We start from the raw sequence: 27,696 nt of genomic DNA on the forward strand, positions 1-27,696 counted from the left end.
TGGCTCCTCCTTCCCCTTCAGGATCCTTCCATACCTCCACTACCCTCACCTCTATTCCTTTGTTCTTGGAAAAAGCTTCATCAAAAGGCAGGCCTTGAGAATACCACGTCCTCACCTTGCTCACCTGCCTCCATTTGTTCGTCCTTCCAGATCCATCCCTTCTCCCCTCCTCGATATGAATGTCATCGATTGAGTTTTCTTCAATTCTCCAACATAGCCCTCTCTTTTAGCCCCTTCCTCTCAATGGTAAGCCCACTCGAGCCAGTGTTCTGCACTGTCACTATTTCATAGCCAAGGGTAAACACTCTCTCTTCTTCCTCACTTAGAAACAGACATTCTCTCCTCTTCCCAGCTGCTCATTCCTTCCTCAACGCACTGCAGTCTGGCTGCGTGGCTCATTGCTATCCTGGGACTCCTTTGGCAAAGCTCTGCCACGAAACCTGACAGATGCTTTTCAGTTCATACTTTTATTTATCTAACACACATTTCAAAAAGGAACTGAAGTATAAGGATATGTGTAAGATGAGAAGTTTTAAATAATAATTTAAAAAATAGTCTTGAGAAAGGTGTAAATCAGAATGGAAAGTCAAACAGGGCGGGTGTAATCCTAGTATACTGGGAGGCCAAGACAGGAAGATTGCTTGAGGTCGGGAGTTTGAGACCAGTCTGAGCAAGAGCAAGACCCCACCTTTACTAAAAATAGAAAAAATCAGCCGGCGTGGTGGTGCGTACCTGCAGTCCCAGTTACTTGGAGGCTGAGGGAGGAGGATGGAGGAACCCAGGAGTTGGAGACTGCAGTGAGCTAGACTGTGCCACTGCACTCTACCCTGGGCAACAGAGCGAGAATGTCTCTAAAAAAAAAAAGTAAAGTCAAACAGAGAAAAATAACATATGGAAGGCTGCATCAAACAGTAAAAGCTTGGAATAAAAACAAAATGCAACTTGGTAAAGCAATTCTTCTTACAGTTCTTGGGGTAGGCAGTGGGCTGAATAATGGTCCACAAAAAGATACGTCCAAGTCTTAACCCTGGCACCTGTGAACATGACCTTATTTGGAAATGGAGTTTTTGAGATGTAATTAATTAAGGATCTTGGGTTAAAATTATCCTGAATTTAGGGTTGGCCATACAAACCAAGACACAGAGACAGAGGAGAATACTATGTGAAGATGGAGGCAGAGATTGGAGTTATACAAGCCAAATCTACAAGCCAAGAGATGCCAAGGATTGCCAATCAGAAGCTGGAAGAGAGGCATGGAATGAGTTCTCTCTCACAGCAGTGAGAAACCAACCCTGCGGACACCTTGATTTTGGACTTCTGGCCTCCAGAACTATGAGAGAACAAATTTCAGTTTTCAGCCATCCTGTTCGTGGTAATTCCTTACAGTAGTCCCAGGATACCAACGCATCCTTGCCGTTTCGCAGCTCCATGCCTTTACACACATGGCTCCTTCTCTTAGAGTGGCTCTTCCCCTTTCATTAACCTGGAAAACTTTTATTCTATTATGAAGACCCAGAAGACCCATTGGAACGTCCTGCCCAGTCTCCCTTAACTACCTGGCAGGACCAGTCACGCTTCCTTGGTGTTACCGTCATACCCATGCCTCTCACTGCACTCGTCACCTCTGAGACAAAGTAGTGCTTTCTGTGTCTCCTCAACTGCTTGTTAGTTCCTGAGGCTTGAGATTTCTTCATATTTCATAAAGTCAACCTCAAGCAAGAATACTACCTGGCACAAAGAAAGTCTGTGGCAAATGTTTGTTGAATAAATCACTCAAATGGCAATAGGAATACCAAAGAGGGAAGGATTAATGTTGTCTGAGAGTGGTCACAAAAGTGGAACTGCATTTATTCTGGGAAGAGGCGTCAGCATGGGAAAAGGCATCACCGGTCCAGGGACTAGTCATTCAGCCAGGGGAACAGGGTGAAAGGGACAGAGAAAGAAGAGTGAATAACTGCAGAAGATGAAGCTAGAAAGGCTTTGAATTCTAGGTCAGAAGTTAGACTTCAGGCTGTGGGCCACGGTTCCCAAATGCTGGTGTACACAGTTATCACCAGCAGGCCTCTTAGGATAAAGGTCCCACTGCTTTCGCCTGAGAGGCCAGCGAGCCACCTCCCCCAGGCCCCTACTGCTGGATACTTGCCTTGTGACCACAGTCTTCTTCTTGGCCCCACATGGGCAAAGCAGAAAACAGAACTGAACATGGCCTGTGGACTACTGAGCCTTGACCTCACTCAGTTTTTTAAGAATATTCCCCATTCAGTGAAAAAACATTAAAATGTTTCCAGTAGATTACCTATGTAAAACTAGACTTTTTTGGGTGTATTAATATGTACATACCTATGAAATCATTACCACAATCAACATAATGAACATGTAGTTGGCCCTCCCTATCCGAGGGGTCTGCATCCAGACTCAACCAACTACAGATCTAAACTATTTTTCAAAGTTATAAAAAATACAAATAAAAAAATAGCAAACTATTTACACAGCATTTATATTGTATTAGATAGTATACAGGAGGATGTGTGTTGTTACATGCAAATACCACACCATCTTGTATCAGGGGCTTGAGCATCCTCCGATTTTGGATCTGTGCCTTTTGGTATCCACAGTGGGTCCCAGAACCAGTTCTCCCAGGATACCAAGGGACAACTGTGTTCATCACCCCATGGTTCTGTGCCCCTTCGTGATCTCCACCCCAGAAACCACTGATCTGCTATCACTATAGATTAATTTGCATTTTTAATAGTATTCCACAGTGAATTTTACCTTATTGAGTGCTGAATATTTTTATATTCCCACAAATATTTTTGAGCTTTGTTCTTGGAATTTATGATTTGGAAACAACTTGATTTTCAGATCTTGCTTTTAAGTGTCAGGCAGAGCCAGGAAAGAGTTTAGACTTGAGCTAATTTTTCCTCATTACTGAGGCAAAACCCTTTTCTGAGTAACCTAGTACAAAACCCTGTAACTAAGAGGTTTTCCACTCTGATTGGAGAGAACAGAGCTATTTTTGGCTTTGTGTGAACTCCAAAAATAGTTTTCTTTAATCCTTTCAGGTGGTTTCCTCACACATGGATACTGATCAGTATTCAGCTGAAGACTCTAGGGGAACCCTCTGTAGGTGTCGGCGTTCTCTGTCCACGCTGCTCTCTCCTCTCTGCTATTCTGACCCACAAAGTGTAGCCACTTTTGCTTTGCCAGACTCCCAGTTCTGTTTCAACTCAGGGAGCCCACTGGCTCTTCCTGGGTTCCCCCATCCTTACTTTTTAATTGCGATAATCTCCAAGTAGTCAGTTGGAGCCATCAGAGGGCATACCTCACTTGTTTGCCATCTTCCAAAGTTCACTGTGCCTCCTTCTCTGATAATCAATGTCTTGAAAATGGTTTCATTTTTTTTACGTTGTTTCAGGAGGGGAGTAAATATGTTCCCAATTATTCCAATTGTGGCTGGAAGTGGAAACTCTCTGAACTACTTTTGATGACTGTGATAAATGCTGCAATAAATTTGATATTCTGAACCCCATGTTGCACTATCATACATGGGTACCTTAAGTTGACAACTCTTGAGAAAATGATTACATACAATATAACAAAATAAAGTGGTATTTTTCTGCATTCAAAAATCATTTCAGGTTGGTCCGAGTGCAGTGGTGTTTACAATTAATTAATCACAACCAGTTACAGATTCCTTTGTTCCTTTTCCACTCCCACTGCTTCACTTGACCAGTCTTAAAAAAAATCATCATTTAAAAAAATACATTGGTGTAAGATTGCCAATGTATCCTTTTATGGGAACTGGTCTGAGATTATGGCTGTGGCAGATGGTGTTAGTGTTTGTTTCATTCATATCCCTGTCCTCTGTTGGGGGGCTACTCTCAACTGCCCAAACCCAATTTGCCAGGGTGTATAAAGAGCCAGGGTTGCCTGGAAAAGGCTCTCAGGGGCAGTTTCTAAAAAGTGACTAATTAAAACACACACACACACACACACACACACTCTAGTTCCTGATCAAAGTGGCCTAAGCTGTCTCTAGTGCTCCCTGTGAGTCTGAAAATCCCCCTCTATGGGACTTGACTCGATAAAGCATCCAGCTTGGCTTCCTCCTCTTCTTTTCCCTATCTCACTTCCCCACTCCTTCACTGGATTTTCTTGGAAATCATTGCCTAGTAAATCACTTTAAGAACTGATTTATTTCACAATTGTTAGGAATGGGTATGTACAACATCCATTGTATGCATTAAAAGAACCAGAAACTCAAGTTCTCTGGAGAGAGCAATCATGCACCTTTTGGCCCAAATCACACACCAACCAGCATCATCATGTGATTCTTTTCATGGCTGCATAATACATCATGTCTTTCAAAAGTTGGCGCCTATTTGAAATGCAAAGTCCGACTGTAAGACTTAAGGGTCTGTTGAACTGGGGTCCTGGTGATGGGTTCTACAACGTAATGCAATTCTTTTCCAATCATGTCTCACTCATCTCCAACTCTTTCCTCCCCCAACTAGCGGCCTCCCTTTGTTCTCACAGCGCAATTCTGGATTTACCTTGACAGTACTCACACCCTAGCATGGTGTCTTGGAGTTTGTATCCCATGATTCCTAGTTAGACTATTAATTCCCCTCAGTTGGCTGAGTCTCCAGTGGCCCTGTCCCTCCACAAAGTGGTCCAAACGGTCTACAGATATTCATGCCATGGAACCAGTGTTCCTTATTTCAGATGAAGGGGACATGCCCAACCAATCTCTCAAACACCAGCTGTATGATGAAACGCTAAGCCTTGTATGACAAGGGTACATCCCGTCAGATGTGGAAGGCAATCTGCACTCCCTCCCAGTGAACAGAATTCCTTGTGAGAAATGGGTCGGGGTTTCAATAAGGCTCTCTCAACCTTGGCACTGTAGACATTTGGACCAGATAATTTCTTGTTGTTATCTATTCCGTGCATTGCAGGATGTGTAGCAACATCTCTGGCCTCCACTCACTAGATGCCAGCAGCCCCCCTCTTTTTGTTGTGAAAGCAAAGCATGATAAGATCAGGGGATCAAGATGGCTACAAAGAATAAAAGGCTCTCTTGCTTTGAATTTTCAGTTGTTTCTTTTAAGAAGCTTCTCTCCAAATCTTTTACCAACAGATTATTCCTATATTGCTAATCCTGTCTCTCCTTACACAAACATAGTCTACACATCAATCTTTTCACTGCAGCACTAACGAATGTTTCTTTGCCAGAGTAGCAGAGAGAAAAAGGAATGACAATATTCCTTGCTATTGTGGGAGCAGGGAGATGAACACTCACAGACTGCCAGGGATGTATAAATAACTGGAGGAAAATCTGACTTTTGGGGAATATAATTTGGTAATGTATACTAAAATTTTCATGAAATACACGTATGCTCCTTGACCCTAAATAGCATTTTATGACAATTGAATAAATGGAGAAGATATGATGTAGAAGGATTTTTGTTTAAATAATATTAGAAACCAAAATGTTCAACAGGAGGGAGCTTATTAAATTATGGTATAGCCATATAATAGGAAATTATGTAAAAATGCAGACATATTTTAATTAGAAGATTTTCCCAATTAGAAAAATAATTTGGTTACAAAACAATGTATACACAGGTATAGAAAAAAAGTCTGAAAAGATAGACTCTAAGAATTTTAACCATATTTTTGGGTGGAAGAATCATGAATGATTTTTTTAAGAATACATGTATTTTTATGTTTTGAACTTTTTTCCCCCTTAAAATGAGTATGTGATCCTTGTATAACATAAAAATAAAAAGCTAATAGTAAGTGCTGCAAATAGCAAGGTCCATGAACCCAAGGCTTCTTTCCACTGAGAGAGTGGGAGACGGGTTTCCCTTTATTCCATTCTGAGTGCCAAACAGGAACCAAGCAGAGCCCAGGAAAGGAGCCACTCAAGCTGCTTCAAATGAAAGTGGGGCCAAAGGTAAAAGAGTCTTCTCAATCCTAGCAACTATATGGCTCTGTATTGTTTTAGACATTTGCTTTTCTTCTCTTGTATTATATCCATGTAAAGTCTTATTTGATTAACTGGTGAATCTATATATTAGTATATTTTGAACTCTCCATTCTTGTATGGAAAGAATTCATGTGTTAATAAACTAAGTGACTGGCTAACCTCAACTGAATACCTGGTGTAAGAGCCAGGGCCTCAAGGGAAATGGAGAGGAAATGGAGCAGAGGCTCCTCTGTGTTCCTGCAGGAAATAGAGACTGCATCCTAATGGCCACAGATGAAGGAGGTCAGCCTCCTTTCCTATCTGAACAAAATGTCTAATAAAAAAAGTTTTTGGGAAAAATAAAATTATGTCTCTCTTCCTCCAAACAACCTTATATGTATGAAAGAACCTAAAGAATGGCAATCCCACTTCTGCCCCGAGAGGAGATGCCCTAGGATCAGAAACGGTGCTTGCTACACAGTATCGACAATAAGCCACGTTTGTCAAGTCCTATTGAGGAATAATGCCAATTATCTCAAGGTTTACCACTCTCATGAAGCTGTTTTTTTATGGCTGTCACTTTTAGCTGGGTGTTGAAAAACCCTGGTTGCTTACCTTAGAGTCAAAACAACTGTAGCGGATGTTAGGAAGCCATACACCAACATACAATGAACTTAGCTGAGATCTATGCACCAACAGGGCAGACTAAAGATTGCAGACCTACAATTTACATTAGAGCTGACATGGGAGGAGAGAATTCTCCTTACCCCCCACCCAAAATGAGAGAGCTTGTCCTACTAGATGTATAGCAGTTTGCTTACTTCCCAAAGAGTAAAATACAAATTTAAGAATCCAACATTATAAAATTGTCCTATTTAACTGATTCCATACTATTTTATTGTGGCAGAGAGCTTGTGCTTGGGCAACATGGGCATTTTTTATTACGGTTTATGGTGATGTTTTAACTTTAGTTGCCTATCCAACACAGCTATGCCCTCTGTCACCTGAACTCTGTCTTTTTACATAACAGACACATTTATTTACTCTATTTCAGACATTTTATTTTTCTTATTCAAACATTAGGCTTTGATAAGCACAAAAGGTTCACAAGTACAAAAAATTCTATATAGCTTTGTGGCAGTTAAAAAATCCACAAAAACAAAACAATGTTTTAATTTGGGTAATATTCTTCTCTATAGATCTGAGTCTTCTTGAAATGTAGCTGTAAAAATAATAAAAAAACTATTTCACTGTGATTATGTTAACATTTTTGACGACTCTGTTTCACTTGTTTTAGGAAATTTGTCTTCTGATGTTTATACTAGATGGATTCCTTATCTGTATTCTGCTGAAGCCCAGTTCCCTGCCTCTTCAGGGCTTCAGTGATACCTTTGTTTTTATGGTTTGTGGGTGTTCTATCCAAAGAAGGATTCTGACAACAGCATCAGAAGCAAGAAAAGCTGGATTTAGATTTATAGCTATTGCCCTTTCCAATGTTTTAAAAAAAATGCTGAAAAAGACTTGAAAATTTCTTATTAGTGTTAATTTCTCTTTCTAGCAGGATTTAATTTTCATACTCACATTGTGGATGAATTACATTTGATAAGCTTTTATTTTTTTTTTCAAAGTATTTTAAAAAAGTTTTCTTGAAAAGATGAATTCTTCTTATCCCTAGGATTCTGAGTAAAAGTGACACTGGAACAGAAGTCCTAGTTTATCTATTTTCTTACCAAATAATCTGTTGGACATAGAGAACTGAGTCTCCATGGTTTTTATCCAAAACTCTAGGTATGGCTGAAATTAAAAAAACAAAACTTCACTTTGTTTGATCATAAATAATAAAAATACTGGCAGAATGCTATAAACATGAAGACCAAATGAACAATGGAAAGTCAAATCAGAGGCTGTTGTACGGCTTAGATTTTTTTTTTCCTCTGCTTAATAAGAAATAAATTATCATTGTCATCATCTTCCAAGTATCTCTCTTTTTTCTTCTTCTTGCCCCGCTTGCCCTCTTTGGGAAGCTTGTCTTCTCTTGACTTGTGGTGATGCGACGAATGGTGAAAGGACTTATGAGGCTTCCAGGTTTTAATACTGCCAGGAGGAAAGTGAGTTTTTGGGCCTCTGGGAAAATCCTCATCCACCTCACGACGTCTGTCAACTTTCCTGTGCTTTTTATGGTCTCTATTCCTGTACGTCATTTCTTTATCTTCTTGAGGCCACCTGCTACTCTTCCACAAGGCATGGCTCTTCCTCTTATGATGGGGGAGACTCTCATGTGCTCTTTCCACAGAAGATAGCGTGTAACACATTGGAATATCCCCATTTCGCTGGAGTACTAGAAAATATAAAAGTATTTTTGCATATTTATCAGTAAGACAGTCCATGCTGAGCTTTCATAAGCCAGTAAATAACTTAGCAGACAGGGAAGCTAGACATTTAAATGTGTTAACAATGACATTCTAAAGAACCCTTACTAAGATAAAAAAAAAAAATCAGTCACTCAAAATTGAATGGTTGTAGTTCTATATTCCTGATTGCTAAAAGCGGAAAACATTCAGAAACCCAATGATAGTTATTTATTCTACTCAACATAGTTTAACTAGGTTAAACAAAGAAGATGAGGACCAGAAAGAACAGTAATCATCTTAGCTTTGTGATGAAAAGTCACATCTGACCAACTCAAGTTTCTCTAGTGATAAAAAGACAGCCCTAGAAGACAGAGCCAAGCAAGATGTATAAAATGGCCCTTTGACAGTCTCATATGACATTTCAATTACTCTCTAAAGCCTGGCCACAGTACTTACAGGTAGATGCCAAACTGCCCAGATTACTCTCCCAGAGTATAGATCATGAACTTGCAGAGTGCGTGTTTGCGTGTGTACATGCACATGCATTTTGGAGGTTTCAGTGCCAGAGCTGATGTTATGTTTTGTCAGGATTCTTCACTTAATAGGAATCTCTGATGGTAGTGATTCTGATAGGGGTAGGTGGGAGATGAGGTTACAGTGAGGAATGAAAACTAACATGTCAACAGAATCTTGAAAGAGTAAAGAAGTGGTCAATAAAAACTTTTAGCATAAAATAAAAATTTCAATGGATCATAGTGAACTTAAAAGTGTATTTATGCTGCAGAGTTGTCAATATAGCCAGCTAAAAAGGAAAACAAACTTTTTTCTCTGATTATGAAAGTTATAACTACTCGTTACGGAAAACTTGGGAAAAACAGAAAAGTAGGTCTAATTAAACTGCCTAATCACAATCCTCATGCACTATAATTTCACAAGACAGCTGACCCTTGAACAACATGGGTTTGAACTACATAGGTCTACTTATATGTGAATTTTTTTCAACCGAAAGCAGACTGAAAATATAGCATTTGAGGCTGGGCGCAGTGGTTCATGACTGTAATCCTAGTACAATGGGAGGCTGAGGCGGGAGGACTAGTTGAGGAGAGGAGTTTGAGACCAGCCTGAGCAACACAGCGAGACCCCATCTCTACAAAAAACAGAAAAATTAGCTGGGCGTGGTGGTGTGCACCTGTAGTCTCAGCTGCTCAGGAGGCTGAGGCAAGAGCATTGTCTGAGCCTAGGAACTTGACGTTGCAGTGAGCTACAATGACGCCACTGCACTCTAGCCCGGGCAACAGAGTAAGACCTGTCTCAACAAAACAAAACAAAACAAAAAAACACAAACAAACAAAAAAAACCCCACAGCATTTGAAGGATGCGAAATCCATGTATATGGGTGGCTGACTTTTTGTATACTCAAGTTCTGCAGAGACAACTGTAGGACTTGAGATGCATGGATTTTGGTCTATGAGAGGGATCCTGGAACCAATACTGAAGGACAACTATAGTTGAGATAATTCTATATTAAATATAATGTGTAAAATATGTAGGAACTATGAGAAGTAATTCCTCTACTTTTTTCAGAATTAGTAACTTCATTTTGAAAGGAACATGAACTGAGAGAGAGTTCAGAAACAAATAACAAAAAGGGCAAAAAAGCCAGAAAGCAATATACAGAACAACTCAAAAAATATAGAACTATTTTGTCCTGAAAGCAAGAAAGGTAATTTGGAAAACCATGTTGAAGTATACAATAAGAAAGAACAGAGTTAGAGAAAGTAAATGTAAATGATATTAATTTGGTGAGAAAAAACTTTGTTAGCAACAGTGAATACAGAAATCATAGAGGTAGCTGTGGACATGGAGCTCTGCTTGCAATGGTGGCCTATAAGAAATGATTGGGCTGGACACAGTGGCTCATACCTATAATCCCAGCACCCTAGGAGGCTGAGGTGAGAGGAATGCTTAAGGCCAGGTGTTAGAGACCAGCCTGGGCAACACAGCGAGAACTGGTCTCTACAAAAAATTAAAAAATAGCCAGGTATGGTGGCATATACCTGTAGTCCCAGCCACTCAGGAGGCTGAGGCAAGAGGATCCTGAGCCCAGGATTTTGAGGCTGCAGTGAGCTATGATTGTGCCACTTGCACTCCAGCCTGGGCAACAGAGCAAGACCCTGTCTCAAAAAAAATTAACTGAGCAGGAAAGCCCTTCTTTCCTTGAAGAATACTAGAGACATACCAAAGGAAAAAGTAATTCCTTCTCAAACAGAAAAATATCAAAGGAGCCTTTAAAAACTCTGCATACGTAGATGGATAGCAGTATTTTCTGGACATATTCTAAAATGATCGGCCAGGCGCGGTAGCTCACACCTGTAATCCTAGCACTCTGTGAGGCCGAGGCGGGAGGATCGCTCGAGGTCAGGAGTTTGAGACCAGCCTGAGCAAGAGCGAGACCGCTGTCTCTACTAAAAATAAATAAATAAAACGATCACTATGTGAGAAAATGTTTATTGCGAATAAAGTACAATACAGCATTTTTCTTTCTCTAGCTTGCTCTTTTTTTCCCCCCTCAGACATGCAATGTAGGATTTCTGATGTAGGTGCTTGGTTTCTGGAGATCAAGAAAGTTCTAGTTTCTATGGTAATTATTAAAAATATTTTCTGTGCTAACCAATGACCCCCAAAGGCAAAGACAGTACAAAAAAAGAAATTTAGAAAGTACTGCAAAAGCGATCTAACAAGAAGTCTAGTAACATACCTTTTATTTCTCGTTTTAGTCTCTTCTCTCTCTCTTGAATTTCATATTTGTCATCATAGTAGTTGACGAATGGAGATTTTAGAAACACGCCATATCCTATTTCCTCTTTACATTCCTACAAATTGTATTTGAAATTATGATGTCACAAGGTCACGCTGTTCAGAAAACCTTTTTACAAGATTCTGGATCATATTAATTTTTTAATTTTTTTATTCTTTTTTTTCCCTAGCATTGACTGTGGTGGGAAGGACCATGTTAATTAGAGATGAGCCCCACCTAGCCCTATACCCTGTTGTGCTTATAATGTTATTCTTTCAGGCTTGAGTTTTCTTCCCTTACTTCTTTATCTATGAAACTCTTCTTATCTTTTTGCAGTCTTCTCTGTCAAACTCTTCCCCTAGTCTGAGTAACAACCTTGCCCCTCTGTTAGAGGGCTTATTTTATTTGGACCTGTGTTAGTATTAATCCTTTGCTTGTCTGTCTCTTCCAAAAGACTTCCATCAAGTGCTTCTCCCAGCTCTTCTTCCCATCCCCAAAATGTGGCTGTAAATTCTTAGCCCTTTATTCTCTTCTCTAGACACAAACAGTTTGCAAGCTTATTTTAACTCAGCATTCACTGCTTATAAGGGTAGTAATTATTATGGTGGGGAATAGGGTGGTGGAGGGTTAAGTCTAGTTTGAAAATATTCCTAGGTAATTTTGAGACACTCCAAAGGAAATATCTCTTTTCCTTGTTCCCCATCCACCCTATCCAAGCTGAGATCACTACTCTCCCTCATTATCCTAGGGCAGCTCCCCACCCTCATGACTCTGGCCTCCCCACAGCCGGTTATTTCCCAAATCCAAATCCTTTGGCCTGAACGGCTCCCCATATAGCAGGCTTTTGTTTATCATGATATCTGAAAAATATCCATTCTCCACGTTTTAAACATCCTTTCTTTGAGAAAGGCTTTCCTTTGGAACTTTCCCATTTCTGCCTTCTGCCATCTTGTCTAAAGTTTATTTACAAATGTTCAGTATTTCTTAGCTACATAATGAAGAAGAATTAGAATATCTTTTAGACAGTATGTGAAACAGACAAATAAAATTTAGCTGATTCATCATAACTTTGTCATTATAGACTGGATTTGTACTTCTAAGACATCTGACTGAGTTGGTAGCCATATGCTTATGTACTTAATTTGTAGAATTAGAAAGACTATGAATCATTCTAAATGTACACTTAAGTATAAAAAAATGAACATATAGGCCGGGCGCGGTGGCTCATGCCTGTAATCCTAACACTCTGGGAGGCCGAGACGGGTGGATCGCTCGAGGTCAAGAGTTCGAGACCAGCCTGAGCAAGAGCGAGACCCCGTCTCTACTAAAAATAGAAAGAAATGATCTGGCCAACTAAAAATATATATAGAAAAAATTAGCCGGGCATGGTGGCGCATGCCTGTAGTCCCAGCTACTCGGGAGGCTGAGGCAGTAGGATTGCTTAAGCCCAGGAGTTTGAGGTTGCTGTGAGCTAGGCTGACGCCACGGCACTCACGCTAGCCCGGGCAACAGAGCAAGACTCTGTCTCAAAAAAAAAAAAAAAAAAAAAAAAAAGAACATCTGTATTTACCACTCATATACAATCAAAATATTTTACCTTAATTGATTTCTATTTTTCTCTCCCAAGAAATAAAGCATTGCAGATATACGTCAAATCCTCTGTGTAACTCCTTCCCATTTCTCATTCATCTCCTTCTTTTTCCAGAAGTTACCACTGTCATAAAGTTGATGTCTGCCATTCTCATATGTTTTTATGCTCTTAATATTAACGAATATTCCCATAAACAATAGTGTAAGTCTGGAGTTTTCAGACTTCATAAAAATGGCATCATTCTGTAAGTATTGTGAAATGGCTGTGGGTTATAACAGCTTCACAAAGTAAGTTAGGGAATGTTCCCTTGGACTATCTGTTTCTGAATAAAGGTTTGGTAAAACCTGCCTTATAAAACTATCCGAGTCTGGTAGATTTTAGTGGAGAAAATTTTGAGTGCTTATTCAACTTCTTTAACGGTGCTGGTTCAGTTGATTTATTCTTTTGAGTCAGTTTCATTAACTTATATTTTTCTAGAGAGTTATTTAATTTTGGCTATTATCTTTATTATTCCCTTCCTTCTGCTATCTTTAGATTTACTCTGTTGTGACTTTCTGGATTATTTTGGGCCCGAAAAGTTATGTGGCAAACCTATATGGTAACATATAAAGAAACACTTTTATAAACTGCTATCCATGCCAGCTCCAAGTTCCCATTCCTGGGAGAAAGGATACCCTGCAGACTTGGGCCCAAGATTCTAACCATAACTGAAATGAAAAGCAGCTAATTAATAAACAGATGAAGGCACAAAACTCAATTGCTTGAGTAATACAGCATCATATTCAGAATACTCTAGTACTGTAATGGTGATGTGTAAAGCAATTGTATTTCTAGTAAAAATGCTAACCATAAAATAGTAAGAGCAAATTATGATTATACAACGGTACTAGAGATCTTGATACATTCAGCTAATACCCACTTCAACATGATCTTTAATTCTCCTAGACCCTGCTCACCTTTTCAAACCCTGCTGGAGTAGTATCTTTGTGCAGTGACTGCTACTGTCTTTCCCTCCTCAACTAGAGAGTGAGTAGAATTAGGGAAGAGCAATGTAATGTTTACCTCAGCATGTCTTTCACAAGAAGCTACTCAATAATAGTATCTGTAGGGCTGAATTTCTGAAACTGAAGGGGAGGGGTCCTCAGACCTATTTAACCACCTGCATAGTCCCCTATTTGGATGCTGTATAGTCTAGACTGATGTGACTACACAGAGCCATATAGTACTACAAATGTTTTCTAAAGCTAAATGTAAATTATATTTCGATTATCCACATCGCTGGTCCCCTCCATTAGCACAGACAATTGATAGTTGGCTATATAATTTATCTACTATTCTGGATTAGCCACACCACTGATCTTCATTAGTGTGGAAAATCTAGAGTTCTTCATCTATAGCAGGGATGAGGCTGCCAAATTTGCTTTATTGTAAATTAAAAATTATCTAAATCTAGATTTCAGGGATAAATTCCAAATGCTTTTAATATATTTTCTATCTACATTAACAGAAGTGACTAGGTAAGCATACAACTGTAATTGTTTTTCTAAGTGAACACACATAAATGCTAAAATTATACCTCTCTGCTTTAAAGAGGTAAGCAAACATAAATTGTACATTTATGTGATTTGTGTGGCAGTGGAACACTTATGTGAATATGTTCCCTGAAAGGTGTTGGCAACATCTGAATGTTGGTAATGAGGAATGCACAGAGCAGTAGAAGATCTGGGGATGATAACTTTGTAAAAGACGTCTTCTCTGGTTAGGCTTTCAATGTGAGGCCTCTGTCTGTATCACCATACTTAATGGATTTGATCACACTGGAAACAGCATCCAAATGTCAGTGCTGAGAGATTTCCTGTACAAATTCTATGCTTTGGAGATAAAGAAACTGGGGACCAAAGAGAAAAAGTGGGTTGCTCAAGTCATGTGGTTAAGTCAGTAACAGAGTAAAAATTAGATCTGAGCATCAGAGCCTCATCCTAGCTTTCATATTCTGTGCCTTACCCCTATGGTTCCTGCTGCTCCAATATGGAAGATAAACTTGATCTGTTGATGGACTCTGTCCAGCACTTTTTCTTCTCCCAGCTGGTTTCCCAGAAGATAGGGCTCCAGCCCAGCCCAAAGGTCCACACCAGTGAAGTGTCACCATTGGAATTCAAGAGGTAACCTACAATACTACCCCATCCTATCACTCCTACTCCTATCTATTTTGAGGACTCCCATGCCTCTGTATGCCTTCTGCCTCCTGCCATAGATAGGATTTGGTATTAGTTTATCTTCGGTTTCAAGGTCTTAAAAGCCTACCTGGAGACTGAGAATGCATCATCCTTCCGTAAGAAATTTCTCCTTCCTGTGCCACTGCCTTTCCTCCTCTACCTTAAGATTTCCAGAATATATGGGCTCTGAGCCTATTCTTATTGCATCCTGTCTCTGAGATGAGCCATTGCTGTTTCAGAGTTAATGTGGCAACTGGCTAGGGGACTCATGTCCACCTCACAGCAAGAAATTTCTCTGCTTTGATACCTCAGCATCTAGAACACACATAGTTTGGCCCTTTCACTGGGGTTAGGGAATATGTTGGCTGAATAAGGAATCTGGGCACTTGTGGGGTAGGTTGGCAAGTCAATGATGCAGTACCTCTGTTTTTCCACTAGTGAATCACAGGGTTGGCATGTGAGTAAAGATTTGACTGAACATGGAACCAGGGAAAACTAGAGAAATAAGTAGAAAATCTAAAATCATTATATGGCCATGCCAAAGTAATTATAAGAACTCATGAAAACTGTTACCATATTGTTAACCATTATTATTTATCCAGCTGATTATGAACTATATTAGTTTTACTCTAACTGGTTCATGTCCATTTAAAACAATTAGAGGAATATGTTACTCTGGCAGGGATGGGGGAAGTAAATCAGTTGAAAATACATTAAGTCATACTTCAGAATGTTTATAAAAAAGTAAGCATTCAGAGTTACATTCTTTTTGAGTTCATTTTTCAAAAACCACTCCTTTACAACAGAATACTTTATGCCCAAATGCCACTCAAACTTACGTGTCCATAATGGCCTTTCTGTGCACAGTTGTAGCAATACACTAAGGCTGATGGTCTGGAAGGGGTCTTCGGCTTTTTGGGTGGTCCAGGTTTGGTCTGCAACATGAATATTTGTGAGGTTTGTTAATATAATTAAAACTTCATTGTTTCTGAAAGAGCTCTTTATAGGTAAGGGATTCCTTAGAAATACTGCTTCTTAGAGTTTAGTGTGGAGACCCATATTCAGACGATTCCATATATAAATGTACATAACAGGGTAAGAACAATTCTTTTATTCTTAATGTCAATGTGTGCTTTCCTCCCTCCTCAATCCATTCGGCATTGTGCCAAATACTGTGTTGGGCGAGTAGAATATGACAGACATATAAATAGATAATTACAAAAACAATGTCAGCACAGTGATAGTAGTATGTATAAGGCATTAATAGAGTGGTGAGGAGGACCCACCGGGAAATGGGGTGAAGGAAGGGTCAGGGAAAGCTTCCCGGAGAGTGTAAATTTACTCAAAGAATTAGGTGTAAGTCAAATGGAGAACCCTAGGCAAAGGAAATAGCACGAGCAATGGCATGAAACTAAAAAAGAGCATACATGCTGCCAAAGTATGACGTACACAGCCAGGTGTAACAGAAGACAAAGCTGGAGAAAGTAGGGTAAGAGGGCCTTATAAGTCATGTCAAGGACCTTGAGCTTTATCTAGTTTTAAGTATAGAAGTTGAATAGTTAGAGTTGTATTTTGGAAAAACCATTTTGTCTTCTAGCTATAAGGAGGGTAAATATGAGCAGGAGAAGGTTAGATGCAGTGAAAAAGACCAATGAGGTGGCTGTCAGAAATTGCAGGTGAGGCGATGAGGGCCTAAACTACAAGAGTAACAAGGAAAGAGAAAAGTGAACAGATTTGGGAAATATATCAGGAAATAAAACTGGTTTCACTTGGTCATTGAAAAGATGTGGCAAATGAGGGAAAGGAGAAATCAGGATGCCTTTCAGGCTTTTAATCTGGGTGAACTTGTGGGCAATGGTGCCAAACAATTGATTCAGAAAAGTAAGAAAAGGAGGAGGAGCCAGTTCAGAAGGAAAGGTGATCAAGTCTGTCTTAGATGTTCAGTATCTAGGTGGAGATGTCCAACAGGCAGTTGTCTACATAGGATTAGAGCTCAGGGAACATGTCTGAGCTAAAGAACACATCTGAAAGTAATCTGCATAACAGTGAAGGCTGAAATGACTACAGTGGACAGGATTGCCACAGATGGTATGAGAGTGGCAGTGGGCTAAGAATGGAACCCTGAAAACATCAACATTTAAGGAGCAGGCAGAGGAGCCTGTGAAAGGGACAGAGAAGGAAGGGTTAAAGTATGCAGACATAGGAGAACATAGTCACAGGCCTTAAAGAGCAGTTTCAAGAAGGATGAACTGATCTGTTATACAATGTCAAATATAGTAGAGAGGACTAGTGAGATTAGGACCCAGAAACGTCCACTAGAAGTGGCAACTGTTTACAGATAACCTTATTGTGAGAATTTTGAAGTCTTCTAGGAAGAGGAGAAGGCAGTAGGTTGAAGAGTGAGACAATGCATACAAAGGTGGCAAAACTATGAAGAAGAACAAAGAAATCATTACTCATAAAAGCCAGGATGATGGTTGCTTTCAGCGGGGAGAGAACAGCACACAAGAGGGTTTTTGGCGTAGCTGCAATTTTCAATTTCTTGAACATGGTCATAGTTACTTGGGTGTGTGGTATATAACTAATTTATTAATTTGTACACATATATTTAACGCATCTTTCAATATGTATATTACATTTTACAATAAAAAATGCTAAGATGAGGCAGTACCTCGGAGGGGTTTTGGTGGAGTCTGTTTTACAATGGGAAAGATTTGAGCATGTGAGAAAGCTGGTAGAGATGGAGAAGCTGAAAACAGAGAGAAAGGAGACAACGGATAGATAGAGCAAGACTCCTGAGGAGGCAGTGGCTTTAAAGAGGAGGAGAAAAACCTAATCCCTGTACCCCTCATCCTTTTTGGAGATTGGAAGAAAAGAAGTAAAGATGGGCATAAACATGGATCAGTTTATTTCTTATGTTCTTTACTGGGACCCTTTAACAATAAACATGGCATAAACATGGATCAGTTTATTTCTTATGTTCTTTACTGGGACCCTTTAACAACGAATGCTAGTCTGCCGGCTAATTTTGTTGTTTGTTACAAACAGGTGGTATGTGAAGGTTTTACTTCCTTGACACAAGAAAATAATAAATAGGTTAGAAAAATCTTCTTCAAACAAATTTATTTTCAGCTTCTATTCCCTAGAATGGAAAATTGGAGGAAAACAATAACCCGAACAATCTTTTCAACTGAAAACAATCACAAAATGGACTTAACAACGTCAGCTATTATCAATTGGGATATAATAAAAAATGCAACTAACAAATGTCTTATATTCTCCAATTATAAGTGTGGTCTGTAAACTAAGACTAGCTTAAAAATCATTAAACAGAGTTTTAACAAATATGCACATAAGCCATGTATCATTCATTGCAGTGGTTCACAAATTTCTTCAGGTTGTAGAGCACTGGGACGACATGAAATTATTAAGGAGAAATGATTTTTCCACCTGCAAAGATAGCTACATTATTTGATGTGACATAAAATTACAGCCACAAGCATACGTGGTTTAAGGGAAAGAAATAAAATCAAGAGAGATCATGTCGTGGAGGTGAAGGTAGAACAGATGATGTTTCAAGGAAGAAACTTAAAAGCCAGTAATGAGTTATGTAAGATGAAGACCGTGAAATTCACCGAACTTAGCAATCAGGAAGTTGTTGGCAAGTGGACACTGTTATGAGCAGCTTCTGTTGAGGGGCAGAATCACAAGCTAGATTGTAACAGGTTTACCGTAAGTAGAAAGATGCTGAAGGACAGAACATAGATGACCTTTTCAAGAAACTAGGCTGTATAAGGAAATAAGGAAGGGGACAAGTTGAGCAGAATATGAGTCCAAGGAAGCCTCCATTACTGATGTTTACCAGAGTGCTGGGCGTGTGGCATGAATATATGCATTCTTGCAGTAATTTGTTCAAAAACTAATTATTGAGTGCCTAATTTATGCCAGGCACTATTCTAAGACCAGGTGACTGAGAAGTGAGTAAGACAAAAATCACTGCTCACATCTCTAGTGGCGGAAGATAAACAAATACAACCAAGAAAACACAGACAAAATATTAGATAGTGATAAAATGAGTTATGTGAATGAGAGTCACCGGTGGTGACTTAGATTGAGTTGTTGGGGAAACCTTCAATGGGGATGATCCTTTCTTTCTTTTTTTTTTAGACAGAGTCTCACTCTGTTGCCCAGGCTAGAGTGCCTTGGCATCAGCCTAGCTCACAGCAACCTCAAACTCCTGGGCTGAAGCGATCCTACTGCCTCAGCCTCCTGAGTAGCTGGGACTACAGGGGCACGCCACCACACCTGGCTAATTTTTTTTTTTTATTTTTAGTAGAGGCACAGTCTTGCTCTTGCTCAGGGTGGTCCTGAACTCCTGACCTCAAGTGATCATCCCACCTCACCTCCCAGAGTGCTAGGATTATAGGCGTGAGCCACTGCGCCCAGTGGTCCTTTCTTATGCTCCTTTCTTATAACAAGAAAAACCAGGTATGTCTGGAGAAACCCCATTCTTGGCATAAGGCATAGGGAATAGGTAGTGCAAAGCTCTGAGGTAGGAACAAGTTTACCACATTTGAGAATTTGAAAAAATATCTGTAAACCTGGAAGTGTAGTTGGTGAAGGAAGATGATGTTATAGAGGATGGGGAGGGATCAGATCACTTAGGGCTTTATAAATCAGGGTTTAGGACACTGGATTTATTTTATGTGGCATGGGAAGCCAATGAAGGGTTTGAAGCTAATGCTAGGTGCTCAAAAACTAATTGGTGACAGTTAGCAGGAACTATAACTGGTGACAAAAATAATAATCTGACCCCAAAATAATAAATGCTCTCTGAAAAAGTTATTTATCTGTGTTCATAATTTTTTGTTTGTGCAAATATAAGACATAGTTTGTTTTTGAGGCAAGATTTCTAGCTTTATTAGTAAGAATAAAAATATGCTATGTTCATTTCACTGGAATAAGGGATTTTATTAGCTCGAATCCTATGGAAAAGGACAAGATGAACCAGGAAATAACGATGAGGAGGGGCTGATGAGAACCGAATTAATGAGGATATGCAGTCCCTTAACTTGATTGGTAGGGATACAAGTAGAGACTTCCCCGTAAGAATGTCTACTTACTTGTACCCCCATGGCACTTCTGGCTTCCCCTTAGGAGTACAGAACACCAAGAAAGTCACACCACTAAACAACTTTCCAGAGGTTCATTCTCATCACCTCCTCTCATTGTAGATCTCCCTTTCCCTATTTTATTTCGTATTTTTTTTAATAGCACCTATCACCTTTAGTGTACTAAATTGGTTATTATGTTTATTATCTGGTGCCCCACTGCTAGCATGTAAGCTGCATGAGGGCAGGCATCTTTATTCAGTCTACTTCACATCCCTATGTCAAGAACCTGTAACAGGGGTTGTCAAACCATGGCCCATAGGCCAAACCTGGCCTATTGCCTGTTTTTGTATGGCCCACAAAGTAAGAATGGTTTTTACATTTTTCAAGAGTTAAATAATAATGATAAAGAATATTTTGTAACATATGCAAATTATATAAAATTCAAATTTCAGTGTCTGTAAATAAAGTTTTATTGGAACACAGGCACACACATTAGTTTACAGATTATCTATGATTGATTTCATGCTCCAAGGGCAGAGTTATGAAAGAGATCATATAGCCTGCCAAACTAAAATATTTCTATCTGGCTTTTTACAGAAAAAGTTTGCTGACCCCTGACCTAGAACATAGGAAGTGCTGGATAAATAGATAAATAAATAAATAAATAAATAAATAAATAAATAAATAAATAAATAGGTGACGAATGAGCAGATGTTAAAGACTTCAGCCAATAAAGGTGTGTCAAGTAGATACAAACACTGAAAATCTCTGCTACTGATTGAGGACATGAAGCAAAAGTTTTATGAAATTTCTCTGAATTTAGTTATCTTATTGCCTAAGTTTGAGGAAATACTAGATAGTTTTAATGTATTTATCCCTTAGTAGGAATTATTCATTCAGAAAGATTACTGACTTCCTACTTCATACAGATTGTAAGATACTATGAGGAATACAGAGATAATGAGAATTCTAAAATAGATGAAAGAGCAAATATGGTGAAGATCTTAAGAGATGAAAGCACTAGGAGGCCAGGGCCTACAAGGTGGAGTTGAGTGTGCATCAGATATTTTTCTACTAAAGAACTGCAATAGCATAATTTTTCCAGAGACACTCTTAGGAGACAGTCTGAAAGAATGAATCATACGTCTTGCTGCTATAGAATGAATCCTAGATGAGTTTTGTTTCTTTAGTTTTTAAAGAATTAAATGTTTTTAAATCAGTAACATATGCATGTGGCACACAACTCAAAAGATACTAAAAGGTGCAGTGAAACACGTGCCTTCTACTTCTGTTCTCAGTCACTCAGCTCCTCTCCTCAGAGGCAACTACTGTTACCAGTTTCCTGTGTTCCATGGGCGATAGTCAGTCTAGGCATATGCAAGTGCATGGACATGTGCGTACTGCATGTGTACATATGCACACACATAATGCAAAGATATATATTTGGCCTATTCAAAGGCAAAACATGGAAGAAAAGGATCTCAAGGATTGGGGATAATCAAGGGAAAAACTGACCCAGATGCTCTGATAAAATTTAGTTATCCATTGCATTTTGGGAGTATGTTCTAATCCTGACTCTACTATTTACTAGCTATGTGAGCTCAGTCAACTTACTTAAATGGTCTTTGCTTCATTTTACTTATCCGTAAAGTGGGGATAATAACAGTGGTCTCTCATAACACTGCTGTGAGGGCATACACGAAACACACTCATCTTATATAACCTATCAGAATTCGAGCAGGTGACCACTTCCTTCTTGAAATACTTTCTCCACTTAGCTTCCCAGACAACAAACTCTCCTGGTTTTCTTCTACTTCAAAGGCTGTTTCTTCTGTAGTCTCCTTTCTGAGTTCCTATTCATCTCTCTGCCTTCTTACACTACAGTGCCCAGGACTCAGTCTTAGACTGCTTTTCTACTCATCTAATCCCATGTAAACACTCTCATCTAATCTCGTGACTTTACATTAACCTTTACCTTGGCCACTCTAGAATTCTTATCTCAACTCAGACTCATATATCTATACTAGAATGTCTAACAGGCACCTCAAATTTAGTATGTTAAAATCAAATCCTGCTCCCCCGCACCTTCTATATACTCTTCCCACTATCTTTCCCATCTCATTATCAGCAACTTCATCCTTCCAGTTGTTAGGCCAAAAAATAAACAACCTTGACTTGTCTCTCACACATACCTCATACCCAACCCATCAGCACAGGTTGTTGACTCTGCAAATTACATCCACTTCTCTCCAGTACACTTGTGTCCTGGTCTGACTTGCCTCTCATTTGGATGATTACAAGGAACTGGTCTCTCTGCATCTCTCCCTGCCCTCTGCAGCCTGTTCTCAACACAGGGTGATCCTTTTAGCTTGTAAACCAGAATATATCACTCTTCAGCTCAAAACCCTCTAACAGTTTCCCATTTCACTCAGAGTGAAAGCCAAAAACCTTATAATAGCCTACAATTTGCCTCCCCCCACCTCTTGGACCTCATCCCCTACAACTTTCCCTCATACAAGTCTGTCATACCAGCCTTTTCATTGTTCTCTGAATAACCCAGACAAACTTCCACCTCAGAACTTTGCACCCATCTGCCTGGACCACTCTTCTCCCAGATGTAACGTGGTACACTCCTTTACCTCCTTCAATCCTTGGCTCAAATGTCACCTTCTTATTCAGGCCTTCCTGACCACCTATTTGATAGCTGGCTCCATCCAACTGGTACTCTCTATAACAAAAACCTCTATGGCACTTAGAATATATGACATATGAAATATTTTACTCATTTATCTATCTATCCCCAACCGTATTCTTTGGGCAAGGAGAAAATAAGTTCTGTGAGGGAAGGAATTTTTATCTGTTTTTGTTCACTGCTGTGCCCCAGCTCCCAGAACAAGGCTAGGCATATAGTAGGAGTTCAGTAAATATTAATGAATGAATAATGAGGTAATGTATATGTAAAACACATGGGCCATAGTAAGCTTCCAATACATTTTAGCTATTTTTAATAATAATTTGGATACTTTAGGAAATTATTAATTTTTTATGTCACTAAGGGAGAACCAATAAAATCATGCTTTGATATATTAAAAAGCTTGAATAAATTAATAATACAGCCTTCTTAGTGTCTTCCCTACTTCACGTTGAGAGTATGGTATATAATCTGGCACAATCAGGAAGGAATTAATAAAGAGAATAAGAACTTGGTCTTATGGTACCAGGGATAAAGTGATCCTTCTTAATCAAGATTTTGAAAGAATGTTTCACGTTGACACTTCTTATTTTATTTTGAAAGTAATCTGGAATTTATCCCTACTGTTCATTTATGCCCATGGATGAAGTATAAACATTCGGATGTTCATTCATCTGAATAATGTCACTATTTAAAAACTTCCATTATTACTAATAAAAATAGCAACAGTATTTATACTGTGCTATGAAATTCTAAATGTTTCACAATAATTAATTAGTAAATGACATGACAAACGCTATCTACATACTCTCATTTTAATAAACTATCATGTACTAGGACTTAATAGGAATGAAATCAGCCTAGATCTTACCTAATTAGAGAACACTTCTGTATTAGAATACAGCACTGAAAACTCAATAATGGTTTCCAGTGGACAAGTTTTCATACTATGATCTAACAAAAATCTTTAAGCTATTTAAAGTGTTAGAATTATAAATTTGTGACTCAATACTTCTGCCTTGGAGCACGTCTTTATTTTTAATTAACAGTAAAGGTCAAATTTAAAGCAGAATGTGTCAACTGATTAGCTCTGAGTTCAGGGTTCTGTCATACGTGCCTGTATTGTTGACAAAAAGTTAAATGCAAGGGAATGAATGTAGTTTTTAAGAACTTTTCTTAAGTCAAAAAATTTATCTAAAAACTTTGGCCCAATGGATACCAAATGAACTACTTATAAAAGCAGGTCTTTTTTTTGTTTGTTTGTTTGGTTACAGACATTTAAATAATCTATATTTGTAGGGTGATATCTTAGAGATTACTTTACTATCAATATATAGAAGTAATAACCTGGTAGATAGCATTACCTATGAAAGGTCCATCCCATCTGCTATTCTTGCTGAAAGCTTTTCATGCACCAGTAAACTCAGTAAATATCAGAAGATAAAGCATAAGTCTACCACGCCACGGATTTACTCCTAATGTCTCCTCAAAGTGCAGCCCGATGCAACCATTACAAATGATTTTCTTCTAATGTCATTTTACATAACCCTTTTTTCTGCATGAGTAGTTAGTGTGGAATGAATGAATGAATGCCATTAAAACAGTTAATCATTATCTGGGACACTGGTCTTACTCCCTTCACTACTAGGAATCTCCATGACAAAGGCCAAGAGATCAAAATGCTGGAGCTGCCTCAGTGTCCTATTTCTAACAGTAATTTTTTATGCAAATGAACCTGCTGGGCATCTCCCTCTGTGACCTTGAGCTGCCCTTATCTAAACTGACTTTGATCCAATGAGGGCTTGTACCTAGCTGAAGCTCATTACTATATAGGATATGTAATCAATTTTACTAATTAAAGGGAATTTTCTACTCTTGTGAATGCAAAATGGATTTATTTTTATAATCATACATATGCTTAAAGACTAGACTATATGTTTTCATTAATCCAATTTATAATATGAACATACATAAAAAAGCAAATATATTAAATACTTGAGGTAAATGTATTCACAACCAAACGTAACACTGAGAAAAGTAAAGCTAGCTCCAATCTTTTTGAATAAGTCATGTAAACATATACCTCCTCAATATGATTTTCATTTTGAGAACAAGCATCCTTTCCAAATATTTTCAAATCAATTTATTCTTTTAATACTCACTAATAGCACAATCCTTTATTCATGTATTTAAAAAATCTAACCCAAGTAATCAAATAGTATTTCTCAAGAAAATGTTACCCCAAACCAAAAGCTTGCTGTCATATTCAGAGTCTATTAGTTGAGGTGACCAACTGGCATCAATTTGATGTATGAGCAGAACAAAAGTTTATGTATAAAATATACCTTTTCCCTGTTTAAAGACATTGCCTTTTACTGGGTATTCTAGAGATCAGACATAGTTTTCTAAATGTTTTATTTAGTTTTATAAAGAGTAGGCAGGGAAAGAAAAATGGATGCTCTTCCTTTCCTTTGGCATTGTGTAAAATATAAATGCCAACAGAATTGTAATCAGTATATATCCAAGGGGGGAAGACATCTAGGGTCTGAAGAAATCAAAGGAAGAAATTTAAAAGTTGGGCAAACTATTTTATAGAGAACTGAACCAAAACTGAGTCTGAGAAGGCAAAAATGATGATTCCATATTAAGAAAAGGTCAAAAGTTGATTCCCTTTCTTCCCTCTAAGGTGTTTTTCTGAGGTGGATCCTCACACCTGGGACCTGAACTCCAGGCCTATTCTAGCTACAGTTTTGGACAAAGTCTTCCATTTGTGTATCATTCTGGCAAATATTCCTAGTATTACTTCCCTTTGAGGAGTAGTAGGAGGAATTTTCTCCATGAGAAAGACTTCAGAATTGAGCCAAATGGTTCATCTATGAAGTGTTATTTTTTCTTAGTACAAAAAAAAAAAAAAAAAAAAAATCACTGGTATCCCAGTGGACACTGCTACTAATTTTCCTCACATCTTAAAAATGGCATTAAAAATACCATATATAATAATATACACACAATATTTTTCATGTGTAAAGAAACTAAGTCATATAGCCAACTGACTCCCAATCCATCAGGTAATTCCATAATTAGACAGATTTTTGAAACATGTATTACGTACACAACAGACCGGAACGTCTCCTTTAGAGCATTTTCTAGTCTATCGGGTGATTACATCATTAAGCCACACATGCTACGTAGAAAAAATCCTTATGAAAATTCATGAAAAAATGTACAGCACATCATTAACATGCAGCAGACGTGTATGCTTTTGATATTTTCTCTGTTTTTTTTTTTTTCTTCCAAAAAGCGACATGAAGTAATTAGTCCAGGTCATGAAAACATGAGAAAGGTAGCAGATTCTGGTGAAAATGAAAATTGTAAAAAATTGTATCTCTCATGGCTTACCTGAGAATAATTTGTTTTATTGGAAAATGATTCTTAAACAGCTTTCAGTTGAATTGCAGCAGAATCAAGTGTGTTGCTTTATTGATTTGCTATTTCCTATATACATGTAACCTCCTCCCTACTTCTCTTTTGGATACACTTAAGTTTTATAAACAAATGGGTTGAAAGGTTGCAAACAACCAGGGGTAAAACCATTGATTATTCAAGGCCTTGCACTACTGCATGTTTGTATACTTATGTCTTCATTTTATGTAATCAAGAGTGTAAGGGATTGTGTAATTGTTTCTTTTTCAATAAGTTAAAACTACATTAAAGTAACAAGAACACATAGAAATTGCTGGCATAGCTTCCAATAGTGAAAAGATTATATATTTACAACATTTAACCACTAAACAAAATCAAAAAGACAATATATTTGAAGACTAAAATAAAAGAAGCACAAGTTTTATAAAAAGGAGCTATTAAGCTTATTAATTTATGATCTTTCATTTTGTAAATGAGACACTTCCCCTGCCCAAAAAAACAAACCCCAACAATGAAAAAGAAAACCTCAGTAAGCAGAGAACAATGAACATATGCAAGACAGTAAGGATCAGAGTTAAATCACTTCCTGAATGCTCCAAATCTTCATGGCTTAAAAAGCATCACAATTTTCTCTAAAGGTAGTAGCATTTATTCACTGGGCCATAGCTAATTTTACATGGAATGCAAAAATGTTAGTTTAAGTTTAATTTACCACCTTATTTAAATATTTCTAATGTGGCTCTCAAACTGCAGAGCTATCCCTCCGTCTATTTTAATTTTAAAGTAAGTTAGCAAAGGCTTCCTCCTTAATCCCCAGAGACTACCTACATAGTGACACAAACGCACAAATTTATGACAGCAACATAAATGCTCTTCTGAAGTAATGTGCAACATTAAGTGAAAATCGTTTCCTGGAAAGATATTATAGGTATCTATATTTTATTTGCCATCTTAAACATATCTGGGTCTTTATGGCCTTATTTTAAAAATGTATTTCCTTTTTATATTTCCTGGTGCAAATGGACTGCATAAATAAGCAATGTGCTATGAGGCTTCAGACCAGCCGATAAAACCTTTCAATTTTCATGCCAGCTTCTTCTTTTGTAATTCAAATCCGCCTGGAAACTGGCAGCTCTGAAAACTGAAACAAGCACTGCCACAAATACCTTGTAATGCTATCGACCTTGTCTGCCCATGCAGTGAGAAAGGGGGATGCGTATGTGTCTGCAGCCATCCAGATAACACAACTCATTTTTGGGGGGGTGGGGGGTGGGGATAACAGAAGCCAGCCCCAGACTGTGCACCAAAAGCAGTCATTACCAGGCGAGCTGGAGAATAAGTCTCTTCAAAATACACAGTGCATTTAAAAACCATATATGAGGCTGAGCCACTGCTGTCATTACCAATTTTAATTTAGCTCCTTCAGTTTGCCAGCCAGATAAACTCTTTAGTGCTGTTTTTTAATCTATTTGCCACATTTTATGTTTAAGATTATAGTAATATGGCCAGGAGAAGGAATCACTTTTAGGGGAAATAAAGAA

At 38.4% G+C, this 27,696-nt stretch overlaps 1 protein-coding gene across 5 annotated transcripts in view; it reads right to left on the reverse strand.

Moving 5' to 3' along the window:
• Positions 1-830: 830 nt before the first annotated feature.
• ZCCHC7 (zinc finger CCHC-type containing 7) overlaps positions 831-27,696 on the reverse strand; it is a 209,982-nt gene continuing 183,116 nt past the window's right edge. For 3 of the 5 annotated variants that reach the window (XM_045562476.1, XM_045562477.1, XM_045562478.1), the window contains exons 7-9: positions 15,766-15,861; positions 11,081-11,195; positions 7,027-8,309 (exon numbers count right to left, since the gene is read on the reverse strand). In XM_045562476.1, coding sequence (XP_045418432.1) covers positions 7,888-8,309; positions 11,081-11,195; positions 15,766-15,861 — 633 coding nt within the window. In that variant the 3' untranslated portion in view covers positions 7,027-7,887. Of the gene's footprint in view, positions 852-7,026; positions 8,310-11,080; positions 11,196-15,765; positions 15,862-27,696 lie in introns of those variants that run through there. The other 2 variants (XR_006737741.1, XM_045562479.1) reach the window with 2 other exon arrangements.

Source organism: Lemur catta, chromosome 10 (genome assembly GCF_020740605.2).
Source record: "Lemur catta isolate mLemCat1 chromosome 10, mLemCat1.pri, whole genome shotgun sequence".
Lineage (NCBI taxonomy): Eukaryota > Metazoa > Chordata > Mammalia > Primates > Lemuridae > Lemur > Lemur catta.